General features: G+C 38.8%; 1 protein-coding gene across 1 annotated transcript in view; it reads right to left on the bottom strand.

Annotated features, from left to right (window-relative positions):
• The window catches only part of CCDC175 (coiled-coil domain containing 175), a 69,923-nt gene that overhangs the window by 2,709 nt on the left and 46,845 nt on the right, over positions 1 to 20,369 (bottom strand). Inside the window, exons 14-19 of the mRNA XM_024115144.3 lie at positions 18,261 to 18,399; positions 13,992 to 14,071; positions 12,378 to 12,530; positions 9,064 to 9,166; positions 6,032 to 6,075; positions 4,558 to 4,720 (exon numbers count right to left, since the gene is read on the bottom strand). Of these exons, the coding sequence (XP_023970912.2) occupies positions 4,558 to 4,720; positions 6,032 to 6,075; positions 9,064 to 9,166; positions 12,378 to 12,530; positions 13,992 to 14,071; positions 18,261 to 18,399 (682 nt within the window). The remainder of the gene's footprint in view (positions 1 to 4,557; positions 4,721 to 6,031; positions 6,076 to 9,063; positions 9,167 to 12,377; positions 12,531 to 13,991; positions 14,072 to 18,260; positions 18,400 to 20,369) is intronic.

Below are 20,369 nucleotides of genomic sequence, written 5' to 3' on the forward strand. Positions count from 1 at the left end.
GCGCGTCCGGAGCCTGTGCTCCGCAACGGGAGAGGCCACAACAGTGAGAGGCCCTCATACCGCAAAAAAAAAAAAAAGTCTTCTGTAGAGCACATATCAAGTTAAAATATTTGATTAGCACACAAATTGTTTATCTGTAACCTAAGTTATAGTACATGGTATAATACTCAGGGATTTTTGGAATTTTAAAACAAAATTATTTTTAATACTTTACAAATCTGTACACAGTTACTATTTGGTTTAGGTATACACCAAGAATTAAGTTATTTACCTTTAATTTACAAGAAAGAATGTTAAAGCAAAAAGCAACGATTTTAGTTTTCAGGATGAAGTCTGGCATTTCACATTCGGCCAAGCCTATCCCCCACTCTTGCCAACTGGTACCCCCAGCAGATCTCCGCTCAGCCACGCTATTACTGTTCCTGGCCAGCTTACGTCAGCTACTCCTTCAGGAAGACATCCCTGTATATTCCCAAAGCCCCAAAAGATTGAGAGGTGCCTCTTTACCCTCCATAGCCACTCACTAGAAGGAATCCACCATATTCTAATCATCTCTTCACTTGTCTGCTTCTCACAGTGTATGACCAGTTTCAGGGACTGGTCTTGTTCGACTCAGTAACTGGGCATGTGCTCTAGTACCAGACTCAAAGGTATTCAATACGCTAATACAGATGGTGCAGTGACCCTGAAGGAGAGCACCAGGACCTGCAGGGCCACAGTGACACAATGTGTCCAGAAGAGGGCAGGAGAGGGCTGTTAAGCTGGAAGAGATCAAGGGCTTCTCTACAAGTCCATCAGTGACAGAAGACTTTCAACGCGAAATATCCAAGAGCTGAGAGGTGCCTCAGAGATGGTCAAGTAATTCAAGGGGCCAGGGTGACTATTATCTCCTCAGGAGGGCTGAAGATTTCAGGGATCTCAGTGCCTAAGGCCTTATTTATTATTCCTGTGAGTTAGCATTCATGTTTAACCAGGGCAACTGAAGAGTGGAAGTTAAATAACATCTAAGAAGCAGAGCTGCGATTTGATCCCAGGTACACTTTCCTCCAAAGCCCATGTGGTGCCAGTGCTCCAGGAGCAGAAACAAGTGGAGTAAGGGAATCCAGAAACCCTCCTTTACATCTCAGCTCCATTTCCAGTTCTCCAGAGACCTCTCCCGATTCCTTAACTAGGTCAAGTCTCTCTCCCTCTTAGGTTCTCTCATAGCTCTCATGCCCCACCTGTAAAATTCCTATGACAAGAGGTTTTACATACATTTGCGTAATATTTGGTTCTCCCACTGTGTCAGGGGTGGGCAAACTACAGGAGCAATTCTGCTACAATGGCAGACCTGAGTAGTTGCTACAGAGACCTTATGGGTGACAAAGCCAAAAAATATTATGGCCCTTTTAACATTTGCTGGCTTCTGTACTAGACTGAATTCCATTTGGGCAGGGATTATACTTGTTTTCATTCACCACTGTAACCCCAGAGCCTAACATGGTACTTGGCACAGAATAGGCATTCAGTAAATACTTGTGGAATTCAGTTAAGTGTTAATAGTGAAACATGGAGGAAACCTTAAAAACAGGAGGAATTTCAAGTATCAGTACGCCCAGTTAGGAACATTTCAGTGGCTGCAAACAGTACTGACTTTTAAAATTGAAATTCCTCCAATCAGTAATCTATCGACTGAAAATATTTTCAGTAGAAATATGTGTTTTTTCTTATAAAATTAAGTGATATTCCTTTTTTTTTTTTTTTTTTGCATTACGCGGGCCTCTCACTGTTGTGGCCTCTGCCGTCGCAGAGCACAGGCTCCGGACGCGCAGGCTCAGCGGCCACGGCTCACGGGCCCAGCCGCTCCGCGGCATGTGGGGTCTTCCCAGAAAGGGGCACGAACCCGCGTCCCCTGCATCGGCAGGCAGACTCTCAACCACTGCGCCACCAGGGAAGCCCAAGTGATATTCTTTTCATTTCCAACAACAAAAAGAGAATATTGTAATTTTTTCCGGAATTGGTCACTGTGTAACAGAGCATGTTCATCATTGCATGGCCTAAAACAAAGAAATCATCCCTTCTTCTCTTATTTGTCTTAACCTATGTGATCCTTAGGGTTTGCCACGTTGCCAAAAAAAATCTCACCCACTCCATGAGTGATCAAAGGAGAAGATGCAATACTCCAGCTCAGGATTTGGCAAACCTTTTCCGTAATAGAGAATTTAGGTGTGGCGAGCCACATGGTCCCTGTCAGTGTCTGCCATTGTAGCACAAAAGCAGTCATATGTAATGTGTCACTGTATGAGCATGGCTGGGGTTCAATAAAACTTTATCTACAAATATAGGAATTTGAATTTCATATAATTTTCTGGCACCAGGAAATATTATCCTTTTGATTTTTTTCCAACTATTTGAAAATATAAAAACCATTCTTAGCTCTGAGCCCTATAAAAACAGGAGGGGGCAGCTTTACAGAAAAACCCGAACGAAATTTTTGGCCAACCCAATACTTTTCATACTTGCAATATTTCATAATAAATATTAACTGGAACTTGTTCCAGTTGTCTAGAATAAGAATGGTTTAATTAAGAGTGGTATATACAGATTGCCTATCAAATGAACTTAAATTTTAATTAAATGATTGTACCATTTGGATGAAATAAAAATGAATGGCACATGCTGAATTGGCCTATTATTTATATTTTATTTGGGTTGGTTTTCACTCAAAGCAACTATTACTCTTTTCTGAACATGATACTTTAAGTTGAAAATGGAAGTAAAAATTAAGATCCATGCTGAGACTGAATATACAAACCAACAATGGCCACACCATACATGACAATAGACCCATGCAATGACCATATATGTAACGAGCCCAGAACAGTCATAACTTGATCAATGACCACCAACTTCCCTCTTTTATGACCCTTCTTCTAACTTGGGACCAACCAGAGAAAAGCCAAGTATGCTTAATAATCAATCACATAGGCTGTCCTCCTTCTAGTCAGCCTGTTACCAGCCTCCCCATGCTAACCTCCAATCAGAACACACCTGAAGCCTTCCTTTTTTTTTTCCACACTAAACCTCTCTCACTCCCGCACCTGCCTCTGAATCTCTGGCATAAACAAGTGATGGTGACTCTGACTCCCTTGTTCTACCAAGCTTTATGCCTCAGCTTGTTCTCTTTTGGGTGGCCTGCAATTTTTTCCATGCTGCAATCCTCCACTTTCCATAGGTTATCAGTAAGACAGTACTCAAAATACATGAAAAAGGGAATATGGTATTAGTTATTCCATGGGTTTAGCTTTTCCATATATCTATATTTTTGCTCCAATGCAAAGATTCCATCAGGTTTCAGACAAAAATGGAAGGTTTGCTCGTGTGAAAACAGTGCAATTGACACCTAGAGATGATTTGGCTCTTAAAATTCTGCTTGCTCTACAGTTGCTAGGGATGGCCTGACCTAGCAAAGAAAATGCAGAGTTAAGCAAGATTCACCAGGGACCGTTATGCACTAAGACATAAGTAGTATCATCAACATGGAGCAGGACCACCAAGACAGCTTTTAGGTTGATAAGAAGGTTCACCCACAAAATTTCTTATTGGATGCTAAAACATTATTTCTTTTGTCAAGCAATACCCTCAGAATATTGGTTTTTACCAAATACTGAGATGTTTTTAATTGTACCACTTTCTCTCATTTTACTTTTATTTCATCTTATTTTTAAATTTTCTACAACCCACCTTTAATATTGCTTATCTAATGATGATGCTCTTAAACCTTAATAACCTCTAATAGATCTGTACACTTGCCAGATGACATGATTTTCATTTCACCACTCCATCTCTCCCCTACTCTGTACTCTCCTTCCTTCTCACCAGCCCCTTCTACCTCCACCATCCCACCTTCCCAAGGGATTCCAGCCCTGGGACCTCTGGGCTGTACTGTGCGAGGATTCACCTTCACTTCTAGCTGCAGCCCTGATCTGGAAGGAGTTCTGTAGCCCTTGTGTCTAACATGACACTAGAGTAGGGATTGAGGATGAAGGTTGATATTCCTCTGGAGAGCCCGGGTTGCTTGCTCATGAGTCAATTGTGTTGCATAGGATGTGTTATCATCTCAGAAGCCCCAGAAGGCATCACTAGAAAACAGCAACTATTGCTGTCTTTAATGCTGTTGCTGTTTTTAATGCTAAACTCAGCTCAGGAAGAAAAGAGAAAATGATGTTCAATATCTTCTGTTTAAGATGACAAGGAAGTATGTAAAAAAGTTTAAAAAGATTTTGGGAGGAAAATGTTTTAAAAAATCAGAAAGAAGTTGAGATTCAGTTATTTAGGAGATTCACTCAGATGGAAGGGAGACTCGCCCAACACTGCTGCATCACCATATTCAACCTCACAAATGAGAATCAACATTCATTGAACATATGTGACATTATTGAGAATGGATTATTGGGGATAACTAAATTATTGATAGGCACTCTTTTTTTTATTTTTTTTTGCTATTTTAGATGTCACCAGCTACAGTAAAATAGCAGAAAGGTTTTTGTTACCCAAAGCTCTTGAGGTGTTACTTACTGAGAAGGTCTGTCTGCGATTCCTGTTCCATAAGAAAACGCATCTCTTCAATGTCCTCTTGAAGCCAAATATTGATTTGCTCAATTTTTTCATCTCTTTCATACAGCTTCTCTATCAGATTTTTTATTTCTTGCAAGGTCTCATTACCACTCTCTACCAATTCCTTTAAAAAGTAGCATTTGGGGGTATGTGAATATAAATTGCAACAAAATAAATAAAAACATATTTTGTACAAGTGAGGCATGTACAAGACAAAAATACATAGGCAAAATTGGTACTAGTCATGTAAAATAAGTGTCTGTAGACAGCAAATTCACAAGGTCCTGTAAAGGATCTCAGAAAAGTGGATTAGCAAATGAGAAGATTTAATGGAGTACTCACTGAACTCCAAATTTTAACTGGGTAGGGTAGTGGTGGTGGTATAAAAAAGCCAGCCCATCTTAAGAGCAGCACAGAATTGCAGAGGAGATTCAGCATGGCTTAAAGCTTAAGAGAAAGAACTTTGGAATCAGGCTGGATCTGAGCTTTAAATCCCCATAAGTTCATCAACTGTTTGGTCTTAGGCAAGTCACTTAAACTCTCTGAGCCTCAGTAGCTTCATCTAAAAAAGGCACTACTAACACTTCCCTTATCCACTGTTTTAAGGGTTAAACAAGGATCACATGTAAACTTTAAATACTTAGAAAGTAGCAGAACCAGGATTTAAACTACAGCCTACCTCCCTCTAAAGGGGGGTGCGTTGGAGATGGTGAATGGCTGGTAAAACATGGAGGAGAGACGGAGTTCAGAATTGACAACTTTGTCCTAAAATGATCTGTGTTCAGTTTGTGCTTGAAAAAAAAAATTTTCATTCCCCCATTCCCACTTTAACTGAAGTGATAGAGTGGCAAGACAGCTTCCCAAAGGATTAAGATTTCATAGTGATGTTTGGTACTCTTAAAAATAAGACAACAGGCCCCAAATGGAGTCACTTACACTAAACCCCATGTCACCAAACTGCCAGACTTAATTACAGTTTCAGCTCTCCCAGAAATGGAATCTTAAACCAGTCAATCAGGAATCTACCTGATCAGTACTAGTCAGGTAATTTGCCTAGTAGACCCCTGCCATCCCTGAGAGGAAAGTAACCTTGCAACAGCCAACCTGCCTTTTTTGCCTGGAATAACTTCCTTGTTCCTGCTCCCTTCTGACTATAAAAGTCTTTCATTTGTACAGCTCCTCAGAGCTCCTTCCTGTCTGCTAGCTTAAATGATGCCTGATTCATGAAGTGTTGAATAAAGCCAATAAGATCTTTAAAATTTACGCAGTTGAAATTTGTTTTTTAACAGCACAAAGGATACATTTTAGGATATGATGATCACACCAGCTCCGTCACTCCCAGCAAATCCTGACCTCTTTCCTCACACACACACTTATTAGGTAGGTGAATATCTTAGAAATATGATACTTATGGAGGCAACACAAAAAAGCTCACCTTAAGGGTAGTCCAAAATTCAGTCCACAAATCCGAATATTGTGCTAAATTAAAGATTTTTAAAATGCAAAAGTTACTGAAATAATTTGAACATTTTAATTCAAGTAACGCTATTTGTTTTCCAAAAATTATTTTTATCTAAAAATTCCTACTTCCAAAATGTCAGAACAACACTTGCCCTCCCACTTTAAACAAGGAGAAAGTGGGACTAAATGTATAAAACAAGTATATTTGTTTCAATATCCAGTGTGCAGTACAGAACTGTGACACCTGAAAGAAGGGGGAGAAATGTGAGCCCTATGATCACTGGGCTCTCTGCTGGGGGTGTGAGCAGAGCAAGGGAGTCTCACACAGATACAGAAATCTGCTCAAAGATTAGCAAATCAAATCCAGCAATATATGAAAACAATAATAGCTTTTGAACAGTGGGTTTTATCCCTGGAGTGGAAGATTGGTTTGACATTCCAAAATCAATCAATGCAATTTCCCATACTAATGTCGTAAAGGAGAAATACCACCTGAGCATCTCGGTAGCTGCTTGAGTCACTGAGGTCATTCACACAGGCACTCATGCCTATGTGACTGACCCCCTCCAATAAATACCCTGGACATCCAAGCCCCTGTGAGCTCCCCTGCCTGGCACCACTTTGCATGTGTCACACGTCATTGCTGGGGGAATTAAGTGCATCTTGGCAACTCCACTGGGAGAGGATGCCTGCAAGCTTGCACCTAGTTTCCTCCAAGCCCTTTTGCCCTTTGCTGATTTTACTCAGTACTCTTCACTGTAGTAGACAATAACTATAAAGTATAACAACTTCTGAGTCCTGTGAATCCTTCCAGCTAATCACCAAGAATGGGGACGGTCTTGAGGACCTCTAAAACAATACGAAGAGCTGCAAAATCTTGCTGAGAAAAATTAAAGAAGTTCTAAATAAATGGAGATATATACTGTGTTCTTGGATTGGAAGTCTTCATTTTAAGATGTCAATTCTCCCCAAATTGATTTACAGATTCAACACAAATCCAATTAAGATCCCAGCAGGGGTATGTGTGTGTGGTGTGTATAGATTAATAAGCTGATTCTAAAACTTATATGGAAATCAAAAGATCTAAAATAACCAAAATAATTCTAACAGAGAAGCACAAATGTGGAGAACTTGCATTACATGATTTCCAGACTGAATATGAAGCTATAGTAACCAGGAAAAGGAACAGACTCATAAAACTGATTTTTTAAAAATGTCGTTTGAGTAATACAGTGCTAAAAGGAGAGTCTTTTCAAAAATTGTGCTGGCACAACTGAATATGCATAAGAGAAAACCATGACATTTCAACCCTTACCTCATACCATAGAAAAGGTTAACTTGAAATGAATCAGGGATCTAGACATAAAAGCTCAACTAAAAACTCATAGAGATAACGTAGGAAAAAAATCTTTGAGAACTTGGCTTAGGCAAAAATGTATTAGACAGGACACAGAAAACACTAACCCTAAAAGACAAACTAGATAAAGCAGTCTTTGTTCAAAAGAAAAATTTTAACTTCTTTTCTAAGACACCATTAAGAAAATGAAAAGTCAAGCCTCAGACTGAAAAAGGACTCATTTCCAGACTATATAACGATTTTAACTCAATAAGAAACACAAAGAACACAAAGCAATGTGCAAAAGATTTGGACAAACATGTGGCAGATTGTATTTTCCAGAGATGGCTCCACAGTATTTTTCATCTCCCATGCTCTTACCCCAACATGATGCTGACACTCTTCCCATTAGTAGTGATGTCTCTGTCCCCTCCCCTTTTGCCTGGTGACTGCCTCAACCATTAGGACATTGTGGAAGTGGCACTCTGACTACCAAGGTCAAGTCACAACAATGCCATGAACTTCCACTTTGTTTTCTTGGGATGCTAACTTTTGGAACACAGCAGGCCAAGCAGCTACATGCATGGAGTGGCCACATGGAGGTGTTCTGGTTAACAGTCTCCCCCGAATTCATCTGAGAGCCAGCATCGACACCAGAAGTGTGAGTGAGTGGGTCTTCAGATGATTCCAGTCCCCAGCTACTGAATTACCCCCCAGCCATCAAGTTGCCCCAACCGATGTCATGTAGAACAGACAGGAGATGCCTCCACTAAGTTCTAACCAAATTGACAATTTGTGAGCAAAGTAATTTGTAACGTCATGCTGTAATAGATAATTTGTTCACGACACTTCACAAAAAATGATATATAAGTGGCCAAAAAGCATATGAAAAGATACTTAACAACCTTAGTCAACAGGAAAACTTAGTCAAGAGGAAATATCATTACATGCCTAGTAAATGGCTAAAATGTTAACAATTTTAAGTGTTTTGACAATTTTAATTATTGGTGAGGATGTGGAGTATCCCACTGATAGTGGGATGATAAATTTGTACAACTACTTTGGCAAATTGGCCATTTCTTATAAAGTTAAACCTGTTACACTAACGGTGTAACCCAGCGATTCCCCTCCTTTGTATTTACCCAAGAGAAATGAAAACAAATATTCTCAAAAACACTTATAAACAAATAGCAACCACAAACTGGAAACAATCCAAATGTCCTTCATCTAGCGAATGGATAAACAAAATATGGTATATCCATTTAATGGAACACTACTATACAGCTGTAAAAAAGAGCCAACGATGATATATGCAACAACATGGATGGATCTCAAAAAACAGTTTGCTGAGTGAAAGGAGCCAGGTACAAAAGAGTGCATGCTCTATCATTCCATTTATGTCTAATCCTTAGGGACAGAAGGCACACCAATGGTTTCTAGGGACTGGAGGTAGGGTGGGAAATCAACCACAAAGGGACACAAGGGACGTTTTTCAATGATGAAAATGTTCTATATCTTTCTTGTGGTACTAGTTGTTCTAGTGGTATGTACATTTGTCAAAACACATTGAACTTAAGATGGGTGCATTTTATAATATGCAAACCAGTAAAATTGATTTAAACAAAACTTTATTTTTTACATGTAAAGGTCATTCATGACACATTACTTACTCTGAAGAGCTGTCAGCTGAGACGACAGGTCACTTGAGGTGCACATGAGGTCTTCTCCTCCCTTTCTGTGTTGCTCTATGCTGTTCTTTATGTATGCAATATACTGGAAATTAAAGGCATGTGCTTGCTTTAAGCCGTTTAGTTATAGAAGGTTAATTATCCATGCAGTCACTTAACAAACATTTATTGACTCCTCCTCTGTGCGACCTACCATTTTAGGTGCAAGGGTAACAGTGGTGAACATAGCCCTTGTTAAGCTTACATTCTGGTGAGGGAGGTAAAGGACATTACTTCCTGGTAAGCATTTCAACACCCAAGTAAACATGGTATTCTGAATTTGCCACAAAAATGAATTAAAAGGTATTCTGCCTAAACACACTGTCTTCACAGGAAAAAAAAATAATTTTTTTTTCTGCAAAATGTGTGTTCAGTACATGTTACAAGGCAGCACTGATGCCTCACTGGAGGCATTCATAAGACCTCACAGAGATCAAGTCAGGAGAGCCTATGGAATTGCTCACTCTAGTCGGATGTTTCATTGCGTTGGGTGGCAGTGGTAGCAGTGGTTTGGGTGTTAAAGTCATGGCTTTCTGTTCTGACCACCCAATGCTCAGGACCTCTAAAGTCTCTGGGAGCTCTGAAAGTATGGGCTTTGGGATATAATGTTGGCACTGGCCCAGTTTCAAGAGAGAAATAGTCAAATACTAGAAACTACTGATAAAAATCTTAGAAATAGTGTCTGGTATTGTTGGAGAAGTAGACATAGAACTGTTCCACAGGACTGTTTATAAGCATGTGTTAGAGGGTCTCTCATGCAGCCTTGAACTTGTGGCAGTCTTTGCATGGCTTGCTGGAAGGTTTTGTAGTAAACCAAAGTGAAAGTCACCTTAAGCCAAGTCCAAGTCATCATTCTTGCTCTCTTTGAACATGGATCACTGTTCGTAGACTTGCCTAGTTCAGCAGGCCTCTCGTAACTCTCCAACTTTCCTCTCTTAGTCCCCCTTTTTGGTCTCCTCTTCTGTTTACTCTTTAAAAGTTGTCTTTCTCCAGAACTCTGTTCACACCTCACTGTTCTCATTCACTATCCCTGAGGAATTTCACCATCTCCCAGGTGTAAATCCTACCTCTATGTTAATGACACCCTGTCAGACTTTTCCCTGGAGTGCCTCACGTGGTGTGATTAGGTGCTCTTGCTCTGGGTAACTCTGTATACGCACCCTGTGTAGATTGTCACACTTAACAACCAAATTGTAATTATCCATTTGTATACCCACCTCTTCAGTTAGACTGTGAGCTTCCTAAGGGCTTGGGACAGTGTCTTACTCATATTTGTATTCACTGTGCCTTCCCTAGAGTTTGGGACTCACTGATGCTTAAAATGTTTGGTGAATGAAGGGATGCGATCATTAAAACAAAGAGTGGTAAGTGAATAAGATAAACGTGTAGGGTCACCGAGGGGCTAGTAGGTGGACCTTGAATCCGAAAACAGAACTTTTAGAATCGGTCTTTAACATAGTTGTCCATTTGCTCACCCATTGCCAAAATAGCAATGAAAATTCCAGTTAGATTAATAAATAATCGACATCATCTTGATAGAAGACAGTCTGGTGGAATATTTCACAGGTGGATGAAATTTCTTACAAGGTTGTTTCAAGGGCTAGAAGAATGAAGATGTGTCAGATGTGTGCAGGTTCTTGCTGATGGTACCTGGGCTCTGCAGAGCACATCTACCTTTTCAAAGTACATTAGTACCTCTTATGCCATTTTAATTCTACCAAAAAACACATGATATTAGTGGGAAAATTGTTGTCATTTAACCAATGGAAAAAAAAATTGCTCAAAGAGGTAAAGAGATTTTCCCCTTACTTAGAGTCTTACTGCTGTAGGACTGTTTTTATTTTTCCAGTTATTAAAAATTCAAAAAAAACCCAAAGAGACTCAGTTTCCTAATCTATAAAAGGGACATAATGCAATATCCACATATATTATCCAGGTTATTGTGAGCATCGAATGGGACTGAATTCCTTTTACATGTGAGGCATTGTGCAAAACTCTTGAAATACATTGATACAGATCCTGACCTTTCAGGTCAATAAGGTTTACCAGAAAAAAGTATTTTTTAAATTGCATTTCTTTTGCACTTTCAGTTTACAAAGAAGTCACCTTCACACTATGAATTTAGGAGTTATTCCCATTTTAAGGGGAGAAAAATGAAGCTCACAAATTAAGTGATCTGCTCAAAGTCACACAGGGTTACTAGTGAGTGACAGATTCAAATAAGTAACTCAAGTATAAATAAGTAAAATTTAATCATTTGAGATTGAGACCTTAATTTTAGGGGTTGGATGAACAAATTCCTTTGCTTTAAAAAAAAGCTGCAATCAACATGAAACAGACAACCTAACTTTTTAAATGGGCACAAGACCTGGACAGGTACTTCACAAAGAGGGTATCCAAGTGGCCAACAACCTATGAATAGGTGCTTCATTAATCATCAGGAAAATGCAAATTAAAACCACCAAGGGACACCTCTATACACACTCCAGAATGATTAAATTGAAAAAGGCCGAGTTTCACAGAGAATGAGGAACAACTGTGCTCTCATACACTACTGCTGGGAGTGGCAGTTAGTGCAATGTCTTTGGGAGACTGGCACTGAGCACTAAAGTGGACCATATGCCTCCCTATGGCTCTAGAATTACACTTGAGATGTTTATCCAAAAGAAATATGTAATTTTATTCACTAAAAAACATGTAGTAGAATGTTCATAGCAACACTCTTTGTAATAGTCCAAATTAGAAACTCTCTAAACCCCCATCAACAATAGACTGTATAAATAAACTGTAGTATAGTCATACAATGGAATACAATACATACATACAATACAATACAATACAGAACTAAGGAATGAATGAATCATACCTTCACTCCGTAATAAGAATGAACCTCAGAAACATAATGCTGGGCAAAAGAGTGCATATTGTATCATTTCATATGTATAATGTTCAAAAACAGGCAAAACTCGTCTATGGTATTAGAAGTCAGTATAGCATTACCCTTGTTAGGAGGTTAGTGACAGGAAGGCACAATAGAAGATATTTGGATTCTGTTGATGCTTTGTTTCTTGATCTAAGTGTTGGTTACCCAGTGTATTCACTAAGCTGTGCACCTATGATTTGGGCACTTTTCTGTGTGTACTTTAAGCTTCACTTAAAAAGTTTTAAGAGTTATTCTCTCTTTTTCTCTTGTAACTAGTGCAGGTACATTCAATCAACCAAGACCATTGTGCAAGTTGAAGTGCGCTTGAACTTACCTCTTTTAATCTTTTATTTTCCAGGAGCAAATCATCTGTTTTTAGATCATGTACATAGATTTCATTTTCTAAGTGCTTTAGAACTTCAAAATGAGCTTTGATTTTATGGCTTTCGTGATCTCTTAATTGTTTTAATTCTTGCTTCACTTTATTCTGCTCAAACATAAAACCCACAATTATTGCATAGAGTTCAACTAGCAGGGCCCCAGTGTATTAGTTTGCCTGGACCACATTCAGAGAGGGGTTCTAATTACAACTGACCCTTGAACAATGCAGGGGTGAGGGGCACAAACTCCCTCCACTCAAAAATCTGCGTGTAACTTTACAGTTGGTCCTCTGTATCCCCAGTTTCACATCTGCTGATTGAACCAACCACAGACCGCGTAGTACTGTAGTACACATTCATTGACAAAAATCCCCTTATAAATGGACCCACAGAATTCAAACCTATGTTGTTAAAGGGTCAACTGTAACTCCTTGACCATCAGCAGAGGTTATGGACAGCTTCCCTTGAAAAACTTTATATAAACTCCAAAGCGAATGGACTCTGGGAAACGAGTCTATGGATCCCAAGTTAAGAGCCAAAGTTGTTGAGACAATTTCACAAAATAGAATATACTTTCACATATGAACATTACCTGGCAAAAATGGGGAAGCAGGGAGTGTAATTTATGGAGGCTCTTTCAGTGAGGATTTAATATTTCTCAAAAGAAGAAGAATATTACTTTATGGATTTTTCCGAGTTCTCTACAGTTTTCTTACTGAATTCTCTAGGCAGTTTTCTATTATTATACTGCTAAAAATCACATAATCTTTGTACATTGTATAATCATCCCTAGCAGCATCTTATTAGAATTATACATATAGTATACTTACTTGCAATTTTCCCCTTCATATGTTTCTATTTCCATAATGCACTGAAAGTTAGAGATCAGTGACTCTCAAATAATACATTTTATTTTTAATTAACCAACTCCACATACATATGTTTTCATTAAGTATTGATTATAAAATTTGAAAAGGTAGTAAGCATCTATTCACCTGCTCCCATTTCATTCACCCCCTCCACACCCACAACTTTGGCCCACTTATCCTTGTCTTCATAGGAATTTACCAGAATAACAGATCTGAAAAGAACCTTAGGAAGCATACTCCAATCTCTACCTTTTAAATAAGGAAACTGAACCCTCCCCAGTGATTTTCCAGTTTTTTGTTTTGTTTTGTTTTTTTCAATTTTGGCCACACGGCACGGCATTTGGAATCTTATTCCCTGACCAGGGATCGAACCTGCGCCCCTGGCATTGGAAGGTGGATTCTTAACCACTGGACCACTGGGGAAGTCCCAGGTTACATGTTCATTGCTTCTGAAGTTGCTCTCTCTCTACATACACACACACACACACACACAAACACACGTATATATATGTGTATATATGTATATACCTATATACTTATGTGTATGTTGTGACTAAAATTTTCAAAACATTGATATTAACAGGGTAAGTTTAAAAAATGTGAATTTCTTGAAAACTCTAATGTGCTAGGTAAGTATCACTGTCTGTATATACCAATATTCTAATAAAAGAAAAAAGAATGAATACATTGACTCTTTACCGTGTTGTTAAGGTATGTTAAAAAGTCTCTTGACAATCGAGAAATGTGATCATTCAGTAAATTCTGCTCCTGCTTTTGTGCTATAAAAAAGAGAGAGAGAAAAAAAATAACCACCGACAATGTTCTTTAATTAAAAGACAATAATCAAAATAAGACATATGCCTGGTTTTAGAAGCCAAACACTATGATAAGGCTTATAACAAACACTGGAAGTCAGCTGCCCCCCAATGCTGCATCCACACTTGTGTTTGACTACTCAGAATCAACCATTTTTAACTCACTTTAACTCTTTCCTCTTACATTTTCTTAAAAATTTTTTTTCTTAAAATTTTTTCTTTAAGAAACTTTTTTCTTGGGCCTCCCTGGTGGCGCAGTGGTTGCGCGTCCGCCTGCCGATGCAGGCGAAACGGGTTCGCGCCCCGGTATGGGAGGATCCCACATGCCGCGGAACGGCTGGGCCCGTGAGCCATGGCCGCTGAGCCTGCGCGTCCGGAGCCTGTGCTCCGCAACAGGAGAGGCCACAACAGAGGAAGGCCCGCATACCACAAAAAAAAAAAAAAAAAAAAAAAGAAACTTTTTTCTTTATTTTCTTTCTTAACTTCTTCGGCTCGCTTCCTAACATAGTAGAGGAGGACGCAGCCCACGTGCCCCCATCCCTACACCTCCCACCCACACCCGCAGCTCCATGTTCCCTCCCTCAACCTACTCGTGAAGTTGTGGATTTTGTTTAAATGAATTTTAACTGTTTGGATCATTATGACAATGTAAATATTATTCCCTGATGAGACAAACAGTGTAGTATGATTATACTTCCTTTCTTATATAGTTTCTTGTTTTTCCTGGAGGTAAAAATTACCTCACTTTTAAAAAAAAATTGCTTAGTTTTCCATGTACATGTCATTAATTCATATCAAAATCTATAACAGAATTGTAAAATCTTTCTGAACATTACTTCCCACGTGGTCAAACACGTTAGGTAATCCATCAGTTCCCTTTCTCTACCCTCTCCCACTACCTTCTGTACGTTTTTCTTTAGTCCTGCCGCACAGCTGACCTCCTGGGACTTCCCTCTGCATCTCCCTCATGTTGGACCTCCTGCTTTCTGAATCTCATACCTTCTTCTTTCTTTTATTTCCTCTGTTTGTTGAAGCAAATTTTATGGAGCTTCCTGAGACAGAGTAAATGAGATCTTGTATATCTAAATATATCTCTATTCTAAATCTATACTTGACTGGTAGTTTGGATGGGTATCTAATGTTGGAAATTATTTTCTCTCAAAATTTTGAGGGCAATGTCTCTAAATTCTATTATGATATGGATGTTAAGAAGTCTGAGACCATTCTGATACTAATCTTTTGTGTGATATCTGCTTTTTCTCTCTAGAAGCTTTTAGGATCTTCTTTTTTTTTTTTCTCCTGAAATCCAACAGTGATGTAGCTTAGTGTCTTTTCTTTCATATATTTTACTGGGGATTGACAGGCCCTTTAAAGTAGGAAGTTCATATTCTCCAGTTCTGAGAAATATGTTTGTAATATTTCATTGATAACTTTATACTTCCCATTTTTTTTCTGGCCTCTTTTTCTGGCCTTCCTGTTTGTCAGATATTTGACACCTCAGAACAGTTTTATAATTTCCTCACCATTTTATCCTGTTATCTCCTTATTTTTTGTTCTATTTTTGGAGAGATTTCCTTAACTTTTCTTATAATCCTCCTATTGAATTCTAAAATTTTAGTTGCTATATTTTTTATTTTTAAGAGCTCTTTTTTGTTCTTTGTTCTTTCTTTTAAGCATCTTGTTCTTTTTTCATAAATGCAATATCTTATTTCTCTAAGAATATACTTTAAGATATATTCTCCATACTAGAGAGAACATATATTCTGAACAATATACAGAGAATATATATTATATATAATAATATAGAGAGAATATATACTCCCTGAGAATTTATCTTTAAAAATATTCTTATGGTATTTGTGTTTATGTTTCCACCAAGTTCTGTTTTTCTATCTGCTTTAGTTTATGTCATTCATGCTGGAGTTTTTCCTGAGATGTCTGGTGATCTTTGACTATCTAATCCTACTTAGGGGTGAGGGACTAAAAGGTTTGGTTCCTGGGTGGACTTCATTGTACAGTGATCAGGAAGTGATCACCCATTTTGTTGGGGGCTCTCTAATGTTAGATTCTGTGGAGCTCTTTGAAACTGTTCAGTGTCCTTGGGGAAGACTCCAACCATCTTCAGGGTGGGGAAGGGATCACAGAAGAGTTATAACACAACTGGCTGGCAGACTTCATCAAGCTGAGCAGTGGAAGGGGGTCTCAGAACAGCACCTGTTTTCTGCCCTCCGCCATATCTGACATCCTGAAGTTTAGAACCCTCTTGCCCAATTTCTCTGCTGGCATTGTGGAGGAATAATCAGTCAGTGGCACAGAAGAGGACATTTGACCTGGAGGTCTAACTGCTCGCTATAAAGACTTTCAGCAAATCTTCAGCCCCATGACTCATCTCAGGCTTCACAGTATCCCTGTCCTCCAATGTCCAAGACTTCCCTGGTCCTGCAGAGAGAACTTCTTGTCCTCATGCTATGCTTCTCTGTGAGCTCTTGCTAGTTAAACTTCTTTTTCTGCTAATACCTCTATCCAATTACACCTTCCAACAATTTGCTGTTATTTATTATCTGTTGATGTCTTCTCTGCCAGTCTCTTTGTACTTGTGGGTTTATATCTTTAAATAAATCTTTTGCACATATTTTATGAAGTTTTATTAGGGAGCAAAGATAGATGCATGTGTTTTATCCATCATATTTAATCACAAGTCACAACATTATTCTTTATGTGTACTGAGCCTTTATAGTCTACCCTCTGTAAGTCTCACTCCTGGCAGGTGAAGTATACTTTCCTACTCTCTGAAGCACATTGCTCTTATGTCCCCTTTCCTTCTTTTCTCCTGCCTTCCTCTCTTTCCTCTACTTTCTTCAGTATTTTATCCCTTTTCTTTGACTTAAGAGAATCAGTTCTTGCAATATACTGCAAAATATTGCTTATTTTTATACTCATAGTGTTTCTTATATCCTCCACCCAGTGCAAGAAGGGATGAAGGAAGGGTGGGGGAGTAGAAAATTGGGAACGGAGTACATATATGTTGCAAGTCTTGGTAAAAGTGGTAAAAAAACAAGAAAACCTAACTGAGTTGACTAAATGAAAATGTGGCAAAAGTGGAAAACCAACTGAGGACTGGGAACCAGACCCAGGTACTTTTTCTTATAATAATCTTATATTCTTAAAAATCCACCTTCCTTGAAAATTACCACTATTCACTTTGAATATCTGTTTATTTCACATTTGACCATATTGGGTTTCCATATGACTACCCTGTTTTGACACACTGCTTTAATTCCTATCCCCATATTCATCTTTGCCAGCCAGTCAGTCCCACCACAGTGCACATTTTTTACTCCCATTCCAGTAAAAAATGTGCAAATTTTCTGTAATTTTGGTCCTGGCCTGATTCCAATGGCACTTCTTCCATCTTCTAGAAGATAGAATTTCTAGAAGTTGTCCTGCTTAATAACCTAAATCCTTGGATAATGATCCTTTACTCCCCAAATTCAAAACAAGACTCACACCTCTAGGGATGGTTCTGGATCTGTGAAATTTGGGGTTCAGGGTTAGATGACCACATCCAATTTTTATGGAGAAAATATTTTCTATATTAAACACACACATGGTGTGCCAGGTAATAAAACGCAAAATATGCATACTTTCAGACACATTTCATCTTCTCTATGAAGCCCCCAGATCTGAGACAAGCTCTTATCTATCTCTGCCTTAGGGGCAGATTAGTGAAAAAAATCTAAGGAGAACATACCTTATAAATGATTAAAGTCATAGCTGGAAAATGATTAAAGTCAAGCTGTAAATTCATGTTAAGAAACAAAAAATTTTCCACATGGCAGGAGATAAAGGAGTTGGTTCTACCTTTACCAAGTACAGAGAGAAACCATATAATATAGTTGCTACTAATTCTTAATTTTAAACAGTTTTAAAAGAGAAAAGGAGGAATTTGACAAGAGTTAACAGTAAGATTGTGGTGCAGAGAAGAGGAAATTAGTAGAAGAGGCAAAAACTAGAGAATAGAGAGTTAAAGGTGATGGGAGAAGTTGGGAGAATTTCACCATTGGCTTGTGATGAATGATCCACTTTGTGTTAGCAGACAACAGTGAAATCCTTACCTGGGCTTGAGTTCAATTACTAAGTGCTTCATATGTACCTGTAAGAATATCAATGAGATTTTCAAACTGTCTGTTTTTGTCCATGTATTCTTCTTCTGCCACCTGAAGCTGTGGAAGACACTCGACTAGTTCACCTTCATTTTCTTTGTTAATTTGTGTTTCCTCAGCGAATCTTTGCTTTAAAGACAGTAAAGCTGATTGTGAGGTATGATTTTGGAGAATTCACACAGTATTCTAGAGTAGAAGGTAAGTTCTTTGGTGGGGAAAGTTCTGTCTGTCCTGGACTCCTCTTATCCTAAGGTGCATAGAAAGGTATCTGGCACATACTAGATATTTAATAAATATTTGTTGGCTGACTCACTGACTCCCTGGCAATCTATACTGTTAGGAGATTAAATTCACTGGGCTCTCCAAAGATCCTTTCACTTCTATAGCTGTACTGCTATGGTTCTATTACTGCTACCTAATGTGTATCCCAAAAACATATCTGAGAAACTTTCTCTTGATTGATCATATTTTGTGAAAAAAAAAAAAAAAAAAAAACCAGGCAGAAAAACAAAATATACACCAGCTCTAAGAAATGTGGATGTAAGTAAGAAATGGGAAGGGGGTTTTGAGAAACTTTCTCTTGATTGATCATATTTTGTGAAAAAAAAAAAAACAAAAAACCAGGCAGAAAAACAAAATATACACCAGCTCTAAGAAATGTGGATGTAAGTAAGAAATGGGAAGGGGGTAGAAATAAATGGATATGATACCACAATAAATGGTTTAAAAGTGCCAAAAGTAAAACATGAAAATGCCTGCTTATTTATTCAAACTCAGGTTTTATTTAGTTTCAAGTGGAATATAGTTGAATCTCTCTTAGAAAGTCAGGGTGGATTTAAAATAGTGACTAAGGCAAAGACAGCCAACTGACATTTACTATCTACTCTCCTGTCCTTCGATATCAGGAATCTTTGAGTTTTAGCTGAGCATATGGCTGCCAACTAGAGTGATTTCTCAGCTTCCCTTGCAGGTGGGTGTGACCAATGAGTTTGTGAGTGGAAGTGGGGTGTGCCATTTCTGGGTCCTGCCCCTGCAACAGGAAGGGGTATGTGCCCCCTGGGTCCTTCCTCCTTCCCCTGGCTGGAAGAGGATGAGAATGGAAGCTGCCACTTGGACCCACAGATGTTAGTCTCATGCCGAGGGTGGCAGAGTTACCCTTCCAGCCCTCCACCCCTTCTCTTCAGCCTACACCAGGAAAGAGAAATAAACATCTCTCTTCTGTAATGACCATGTCAGAAGTATCTGAGTATCTGTTTTAAATAGATACTCAGACTCAAAGATTTAAACTGGCCATAATTGACCCAGTTTACTCTTTAAAACTTTTATTTTTATCTAAGTTGCATACACACATAATTTAAAGGAAGCCCTGAGGGCCAGCAGAGCAATGCCAGACATGCTTCCCCAGTGGGAAATGCCCTCACAACATAGCCTACCAGAGGCTAGTTTCCATTGACCCCACCAAAGTGGTAACTTAGTGCAAGAGAAGGAGATCCACAGGGGTAGATGTGAAGGACTCCCTGGCCTAGAAGCCCCATGTTTAAATTGGAACCAACATCTCTTGGGCATAGCTTCTAGGTCCATACAAGGGACATGCCCATTGATAAGAGGCACCAAATCCAGGAAAGCCCAATGCTCTGGTTTCCCGCTAGTTATTCTCCTGGTCAAGATGCAGCATACTAATAAAGAGTTGTTCTATATAAGCAATGTTGCCTGATAATACAACTGATAATCCACCTTTATCAAGCTACTAGGGGAAGAGCCAGAAAGTTACGCCAAGGTCAATTTCCCAGTAAAGGATAGAGGATTGTTAACCCTTTAGTACACATCTTGCTTATGCTCACTGCATTTTGGCATCTCTTTGATACAGCACCTTGCTTGCACCCTAATTAATACAGTGATATGCTGTCCCATTCCAAATTACCATTAGAATCCTTATGAATAATACAGAGACAAAGACATACATAAAACACTGTAATATAAAAGTATTACTATGCAGAATCAGGAGTAAATTCTCCAGACTGCAGTATTAAGAAACGCATATCTATACTATATTCTGTGTAAAAGAATGGCCTGGGGGGATTAGGAGGCATTTGAGTGCA

This window comes from Physeter macrocephalus, chromosome 11 (genome assembly GCF_002837175.3).
Source record: "Physeter macrocephalus isolate SW-GA chromosome 11, ASM283717v5, whole genome shotgun sequence".
NCBI lineage: Eukaryota > Metazoa > Chordata > Mammalia > Artiodactyla > Physeteridae > Physeter > Physeter macrocephalus.